Source organism: Procambarus clarkii, chromosome 17 (assembly GCF_040958095.1).
Source record: "Procambarus clarkii isolate CNS0578487 chromosome 17, FALCON_Pclarkii_2.0, whole genome shotgun sequence".
In the NCBI taxonomy this organism is placed as follows: domain Eukaryota; kingdom Metazoa; phylum Arthropoda; class Malacostraca; order Decapoda; family Cambaridae; genus Procambarus; species Procambarus clarkii.
In genome coordinates, this window is record NC_091166.1 from 33952825 (window position 1) to 33961611 (window position 8787).

The window sequence follows — 8787 nt, forward strand, 5'->3', positions numbered from 1 at the left end:
CTGTATCAAAGTTGAACAATGGCCACTGTAAGTGGCAGTGTGGAGGGGGAGCCGGGTGTGTGAAGGGGGAGCCGGGTGTGTGGAGGGGGAGCCTGGTGTGTGGAGGGGGAGCCAGGTGTGTGGAGGGGGAGCCTGGTGTGTGGAGGGGGAGCCTGGTGTGTGGAGGGGGAGCCATGGTGTGTGGAGGGGGAGCCAGGTGTGTGGAGGGGGAGCCAGGTGTGTGGAGGGGGAGCCAGGTGTGTGGAGGGGGAGCCTGGTGTGTGGAGGGGGAGCCTGGTGTGTGGAGGGGGAGCCAGGTGTGTGGAGGGGGAGCCAGGTGTGTGGAGGGGGAGCCAGGTGTGTGGAGGGGGAGCCAGGTGTGTGGAGGGGGAGCCTGGTGTGTGGAGGGGGAGCCAGGTGTGTGGAGGGGGAGCCAGGTGTGTGGAGGGGGAGCCAGGTGTGTGGAGGGGGAGCCAGGTGTGTGGAGGGGGAGCCTGGTGTGTGGGGGGGGCCTGGTGTGTGGAGGGGGAGCCAGGTGTGTGGAGGGGGAGCCAGGTGTGTGGAGGGGGAGCCAGGTGTGTGGAGGGTGGTGTTGCAGGTCAAAACTGCCCCCATGGAGGGCATCAATGGTCACCTTTCCAAACAGTGTATTTGAGAAAAATCTCAGTATATAATAGTAAATCCAATACATTGAATATTACATATTCATACTTTTAAGAGCTTAAATCCTATCATATTTAGCGAGGGATCACTGTATGTGAGCAGCTCTGAGGGGATTTGTTATGGGATTACCTGTTTGTGGGACGGAACCCGTGGCGGCCATCTTCCTTTTGATCATTTACTGATTATATTTGATAGTTTTTCATTGATTTTTTACAATTACATTTAAGAAAATGTAATATTTCTGGTGTCTGATGAAGAATGTCTTATCATGCCTGTCGTGCAGGCTCGTGGTAATGTGTGTGGCGTGGGGTTGTGTCTGTGCCTGGAGTAAGGGGGATGAGAAACATGAGTTTCTCATCCATTTTTACACATCTTTTGGTACCTTGAAAGTTGAAATTGCGGCTCGCAGCTGGACACATAAAATATATATTATATATCTGTTGGTGAATCAATTAGTGTTCTTGTTTCCTGGTTCCTCTGGTTTTCTTCTCGACAAAACTATTTATTTTCCTCTTTTGGTCCTGATCTACCCTGAAAATTCACTTGAGTATTTTGCATGTCGGGATCATGTCTCCCATGTTTATTCTATATTCCAGTAACATAAGGATACGTTTAGTCAATATTGACACTTCCTCTGATTGTATGTAATTTAGACAATCGCAGCCACGAGTTTGAGTTAGTGAACAAATCCACAAGGGCCGTGATGAGGGTTCGAACCTACGTCCGAGAGGATCGTAGGTTCGAAGCTACACTACACCAAGCTTCTATGTAGCGTAGTGTAGTGTATTGAGCTGATGTGTCCTCGATTCCCCACTCCGTAAGAAATACAACTGTCCTGCCTGAACAGAAACATATGAACCTAAGCAACCCACCTAACCTATCGATGCCGATGCATAAAAAGTGATTTTAATGGATAATCCACAAGTACCTGTTCACCTCACCTGATATGTTAGATTAAGGACCTGCCCGTAACGCTATGCGTGTTAGGGGCTTGGCAAGAATGTACAAATATCACTATAATGTAATCTCACCAACCCGTTGTACCTTCTTGTAAATAAAATATTATTATTATAAAAAAAAATTATAAGGGAGTATCACCTCTGGCTGGAAGAAGGGGGACCCTTAGCCTCGGAGGAAATCACACATAACGCATTAGAGGGAATGTAGGTCCCCTCCAATACAGTTTCTGTGTGCTTTTTATTATATTATTATTATACAACTATGGATCATCCAATAAAATCAGCAGACTCTTACATGTTGCTACTGCTTGGCTTAGACTCGGTTATAAGCATCTCTAGAAATTTTCATTATCTGCTGATGTAGACCTGACAATATGTAAACCTTGTCAACAATATTATTCGCACACCGTCCGTCACTATGTGATGGAGTGCGACAAGTTAAATTAACTTAGAGAAAGCTTGATAACAAATGTTCAAGAAATGTGTAAATATTGTATCACAAATTATCAACTCTCAGAAATTTTAGCCAAATCTCCCCAGTTTGCGGTGGGTAGTAAATGTGGGTGATTGTAACCTTTCCACCGTCGCCCCCTGGATGGGGGGCGGTGTGCAGGATAGGCTATCTTCTTGAGGTTATCTTGAGATGATTTCGGGGCTTTAGTGTCCCCGCGGCCCGGTCCTCGACCAGGCCTCCACCCCCCAGGAAGCAGCCCGTGACAGCTGACTAACACCCAGGTACCTATTTTACTGCTAGGTAACAGGGGCATAGGGTGAAAGAAACTCTGCCCATTGTTTCTCGCCGTCGCCCGGGATCGAACCCGGGACCACAGGATCACAAGTCCAGCGTGCTGTCCGCTCGGCTCCCCTGGTCGCAAATCATTTTATGAAACCAGCTCACCGCAAATGTAACTTGTTTAGTTATTAGAAACTGTACTTGTGGTCGTTCTCGAGCCCGTTGTTGATATATACTTTAAACTGTGTAACGAGTTTATCAAGACTAATTTGCTGAGCTAAATGAATTTTGGAGTTCAGTTCTTGAACCCATTATGTGCCTCTGTAAACTTTTCCCAATACCGCCCACAGGATGGGTATGGGGTCCACTACTACCCACAGGATGGGTATGGGGTCCACTACTACCCACAGGATGGGTATGGGGTCCACTACTACCCACAGGATGGGTATGGGGTCCACTACTACCCACAGGATGGGTATGGGGTCCACTACTACCCACAGGATGGGTATGGGGTCCACTACTACCCACAGGATGGGTATGGGGTCCACTACTACCCACAGGATGGGTATGGGGTCCACTACTACCCACAGGATGGGTATGGGGTCCACTACTACCCACAGGATGGGTATGGGGTCCACTACTACCCACAGGATGGGTATGGGGTCCACTACTACCCACAGGATGGGTATGGGGTCCACTACTACCCACAGGATGGGTATGGGGGTCCACTACCCCGCACAGGAAATCCAGGGATCCCATCACAATGGTTGTACTATTCAAATCACTTGTGCTATCCCATCTTGGTAGTGCTAACCAAGGGCGTCTTAAAATACCCATAGATCATAAAATCTTAAAATACCCATAGATCCAATACGTCTTAAAATATCCCAAATACCCTTAAAATACCTAATACCATAGTGCGAACCGAAATACCATAATTAGCACACTACAGTACACTGTCGGAGTATCTACTGCTCGATAATCACTTCCCCTTCAGAGCAGGAGAAGTTGCTGAAATAGAGGAAATACAGAGAACATATATGGCACGCATAGACGCGATAAAGTGCATGGACCAAAGATAGTTACGCATAGACCAAGGGTAGTTAAGCATGGACCAAGGGTAGTTAAGCATGGACCAAGGGTAGTTAAGCATGGACAAAATAGTTATTGTTTTTGCATCACAACTAAGTCTCTCAAAATATTATTTGCCACATCTCAATCTTAAGAGGTAATACACTGTATACTGATGTTTCTATTTACCTTAACATCAAGAGCGTTAATGTAAATTATAAACAATTACAATACAGAACCCTGAGGCAACCTGCTAGTCACATTTTCTTACCTCCTATTTTCCCCATCAATGCTAGCTCTTCTTTCCTGTCTTTCAATGAAATTGTAATCCAGTATAGTCACTCTCCGCCAGTACTGTGAGTTTTTTTCTTTTTCTCATCAACTTCTTATATAGAGACAGTATTGTAAGTCCCTTTAAGGTCAGAATGACCCTCATATTTGTTGTCTACTGTATCAAATATTTTAGAATAGGAAGTTAATTTGTTAGACAAGTATGGCCTTGAGTGAAACCATGATAAGTAGATCTTATTGAAATATGTATCTGGAGATGATTTATTATATAATTTGCTATTATTTCCTCAAGAACGTTTCCCAATGTTGACGACATGCACATCAGACATATTGCAAACAAGATATCTATTCCCCCTCTTATGATTTGGTACCACATTAGCTACACTCTGAACAACAGGGACTTGGCCTGCCCTATTTAATAATTAAATACAATTGACAGACACTGTTTCCTCTGCGAGGCTACTGATAGCTGCAATATCAGCAAGGTTGTCATAGGTGGTGTCACTTGGGAACTAATAATGATGTTATTGTTGCAGAAGTGTGATGGTGAGGGGTTGGCCATGCTTGGTGCCCTGTGTCCTTGTGAGCTGCTGGTGCGTGCTCTCTACCGCCCTCCCGACCTCACACCCCCACCCAGGTCTGTGTCTCACCATCCTCAACCACCTCCATACCCTTCCATAACACCGTCTCAGGCCTCTTTGTCACCTCACCTGTTAGCACCATCATATTTCACACCATCACCAGTAATATTGTCACGCGCGACATCAAATTTTTCACTTTATTATTGTAATCCTGTAATGTCACTACTGTATTGTCACCAGCGGTCCTCTACCTTTCTGTGTTAAACACTGTCATCGTTACCGTGATGGACAACACTGTCGTCGTTACCGTGATGGACAACACTGTCATCGTTACCGTGTTGAACAACACCTGGTGGTGCTTCCACCTGTTGGTGGTCAGATGTAACTATGGAGTGTTCAACCTAGTTTCCAAGAGAATCGCCCAGTCACTCGGGCTGGATAGAGCGATGGTCTCGCTTCATGCAAGTTTGCATTCAATCCCCGACCGTCCAAGTGGCTTGGCACCGTTTCTTCACCCCCCCCTCCCCGGACTCATCCCAAATCCTTATCCTGACCTCTTCCAAGGGCTGTAAGGTTTAATGACTTGGCGCTTTCCCCTGATAGTTCCTTCTTCCTTCCTTTCAAGAGAATCATTTGCGGAGTTCTTTGGCTTTCAGTGCTTTGCTTTCTTTGAACCTTGCAGTTAGTTATTTGTATTCCTTCACTTCCTTTCTGGAGGTTTTCTTGGTGTGTGTGTTTGTAACAATTTCCTGCTCCATGTGTCTCTTTAAGGGAGGGGAAGGGACACGGTCCTTGGTGTGGTCCCCGGTAGGCCATACAAGACTCCTAAGGCTGATGTGACTCAGTAAAGGGGAGTCTTGGCAAGATAGCTTCAGGGAGCCACTGCTTGGTCACTCCAGAAAAGTCGTTTGCAAATAACTTATAATTTAGTTTTATACCATCTTACGCCCCTGTTGAGATTAGGTAAAAATAACTCATTTAATAATCTGGATTTATATTTTGCTGTTTTCTTGAAACTTTAGTGGTCTTAAGCTTTCAAACCAGTCCATTTGTAATCAATTTAGTTGTTGTTATATGTACTGAGATTTATGTGAACTTGAACTGTCATTGGCCCACAGATGAACCCGAGTACTTGGTGAAGCGTCAAGCAGGGGCGCCCAATGAGTCCATGCTGCGGTACATCTTGATGGCCATGTCTAACCCTGTAGGACGTTACCAGTCCCCGCAGCTCCTGAATCGAGGTGTCAGGAGGATTGGCTCAGAGTTCCTTGGCAAGAGATCCGCTGGAAAGCTCACGAACATAGACACATTGCAAGGCTTTGAGAGTGAAAACTCCAGCAATGATGACGAAGCCAAAAACGAAGAGCTAAAGAAGGAGCAGTTCAGCTACACTGGACAATATGACTACGAGACAGGTGCTGACGAGAACCCCAGCATCTATGAGGATTTATTAAGTGCGAAATCCAAAAGACGTGCTCGAAGTTTCAACGCAGATGGCAACCATGATGGATTGAAAGACTTTTTCAGCATGCTCATGTCAAAGAAAATGGGATCAGAATTTTTAGGAAAAAGAATGGGTTCAGAATTCTTAGGGAAGAGGGCAATGGGTTCAGAATTCCTAGGAAAGAGAGCTGTCGGTTCAGAATTCCTAGGAAAGAGAGCTATGGGTTCAGAATTCTTAGGAAAGAGAGCTATGGGTTCAGAATTCCTAGGAAAGAGAGCTGTGGGTTCAGAATTCCTAGGAAAGAGAGCTGTGGGTTCAGAATTCCTAGGAAAGAGAGTTGTGGGTTCAGAATTCCTAGGAAAGAGAGCTGTGGGTTCAGAATTCCTAGGAAAAAGAGCTGTGGGTTCAGAATTCCTAGGAAAGAGAGCTGTGGGTTCAGAATTCTTAGGGAAGAGGGCTAAAGCATCAGAATTTGAAAGGAAAAGAGCAATGGGTTCAGAATTCTTAGGTAAAAGAGCTATGGGATCAGAATTTTTAGGAAAAAGGGCTATGGGTTCAGAATTTCTTGGCAAAAGAGCAATGGGATCTGAATTTTTAGGAAAAAGGGCAATGGGCGCTGAATTCTTGGGAAAACGAGCAACAGGTTTAGAGTTTTTAAATGAGAGAGTAATGGGATCAGAGTTGCTAGGAAAGAGAGCCATGGGTTCAGAATTTCTAGGGAAAAGATATATGGGATCAGAATTCTCTGGAAAAAGGCATTATGAACCTGCATTCATGCATGCGTTAATATATGACCCAAAGAGAGCAGTAGGTTCAGAGTTCCTTGGCTGAAGAGATTTCTCGAGTACTAAGAGATTTTTCAAGGGTTGAAGAAGCGATTTCATTCCCAGTGACATTCAGATGGGGAAAGCAGTTATTTATGTTCACTGTAAACGATTCAATTTCCTTGATGCATTTTATTAAAGGAATTAAAGTTTGTCATGAATAATATAGCTTACTTACTCTATTACAGTTTACCAACAGTCCCTTTATTTCACAAAAGGTCTCCATGTTAGATCACTCGGCATACAGAGGAGGGGTGGCGAGTGATAACTATCTAACAACTGGGGAAGAATCAAAATCTCTAGCACATATTTTCTAAACACAACCTAAATCTATTGATTCCTGTAATAGTATAAGAACTGTAAACTATAATTACATACATTTCAGTAAAAAAGAAAGGAATGATAAAACAGTATATTACATGGAAATTTCTTTATAACCGAGATTGATATTTTTCATATTTTGATCTTCATGCTGTATTTTGTGAAATTCGAAAATGAGCAACATTTTTATTTCTGGGTATCTTATTCTGATTTAGAGTTTTAAACATTCCCATTGATAGCATAGCACTAAGAAGTAAAAAGCAGTGGTTGCTGAATTCCCATCTCTATGGACCCTCGACTCCCATCATCACGGACCCTCGACTCCCATTGCCACGGACCCTCGACTTCCATTGCCATGGACCCTCGACTCCCATTGTTACGGACCCCTGACTCATCGCCACAAACCCTCGACTCCCATTGCTACAGGCCCCTGACTCATCACCACGGACCCTCGACTCTCATCGCCATGTGCTGTCGTCATATCAAGCAATAACAAACATTTTGTTTTCATGTCTTGGATTTTTGTTATTGTTCAATAAATGGTATTTGTTGATAGTGGATTCTGAACCTTTAAATTAAAAATCTTTCAGTTCAAACTAGCAAGTTCGTTACATATAATTGTTATCACTGTTTATATAGCACTTCGATAATAACACAAATATTTATTAAACAAAAGCAAAATTACACATTAAACAGGCTAAAAATTCTAAAGTAGTAACCAAACATGTATTTCATGAATTTATAAAGATTATTAATCTGCTCATAAGACCAGCTTGATTATGACAATTGTGCATCGTTTGGACGGAAGACGCCCAGAAGAACCACATATTATGCCCTCTGAGGCAGCAATTTTGTGTCAAGTGGATGTTAGTATGACAATCCCAACAATGCATTTACAAATTGAATTAACAAGGAAAATATTCACTTTACAATATCTTTAGTAAAGTGATCAATATGTGGTACACTTTTGTGTTATTGAGCAAAGGTAATGCATCTTATTTGGAACCTTAAAGATATATTTGAAATGTTTACTGTTGATGGTGTTTTACTCTACCAAAGGGAATCATTACCATGCCAATATACTCTTACATTATATTTTGAAGACTTTTTTTTTAAGATGATTACATACATGAATAAGGTCTTGTAAGGTTAAGTATGTTTTGTTGGTTGCTGATTTAAAAAGTATCATTCTACATCAATTATCAAACATTTATTCAACAGGCAATTTCTATTCAAAATTGTATAGTTTTAATGGCTGTGTCTAGTGTCAACTACTCGAGGCCTACTACTACTACTCTCAAAAGCTCTATTATGTAATTCAGTTATTGATACCAAAAAATATATATGTAACTTCTTATCTAAAGGTGTGTTTTGCAGTCTAGCTGTCCTGTATCGTGTAATTATCTCTCAAGACTTCCGGGCAACTTGTCAAAAAAAAACTAGTTAATCTGGAAAAGTTTTCATAGTGGAGATCCAACCAGATAAATCTTGTATATATATATACACAACAATAAAAATTTCAAACAATTTGCATGTAAACTTTAAATTTCCAGCTAATATGAGCATGCAGTTTAAGCAGCATTCATATTTGCTTAAGAGTACAGTACAAAAATTGTACAAAGAAATCACATTAATGTGATGTATTAATGAGAAGATCAGTAGGAACCATGAGGAGGATTCAAACCTATGCTCAAGGTACTGTACTCCCAAGCACACGCCTTAGACCACTACACCACGACATGGTCTTTCTGATTTGTCTCGTTGATACATCACATTAATTTGATTTCTTTGTGCATTTGAAGAGAAGCATTGGAAGTGAGCTCCTACACCACAGCCAGTGCATGGGGGCAATGCATTAAAAACCTTGACTTAGCATCAGTTGAAGCCTCAGGACCTCTAGAGGATTCAGTCGAATCCCAGG

At 42.7% G+C, this 8787-nt stretch overlaps 1 protein-coding gene across 7 annotated transcripts in view; it reads left to right on the forward strand.

The window, feature by feature from the left end:
- LOC123772378 (ribosome-binding protein 1) overlaps positions 1–8395 on the forward strand; it is a 145310-nt gene extending 136915 nt beyond the window's left edge. For 6 of the 7 annotated variants that reach the window (XM_069325815.1, XM_069325817.1, XM_069325814.1 and 3 more), the window contains 2 exons: positions 4233–4333; positions 5396–6727. In XM_069325815.1, coding sequence (XP_069181916.1) covers positions 4240–4333; positions 5396–6552 — 1251 coding nt within the window. In that variant the 5' untranslated portion in view covers positions 4233–4239 and the 3' untranslated portion in view covers positions 6553–6727. Of the gene's footprint in view, positions 1–4232; positions 4334–5395 lie in introns of all 7 variants that reach the window. The other variant, XM_045765470.2, reaches the window with a different exon arrangement.
- The last annotated feature ends 392 nt before the right edge of the window (positions 8396–8787 follow it).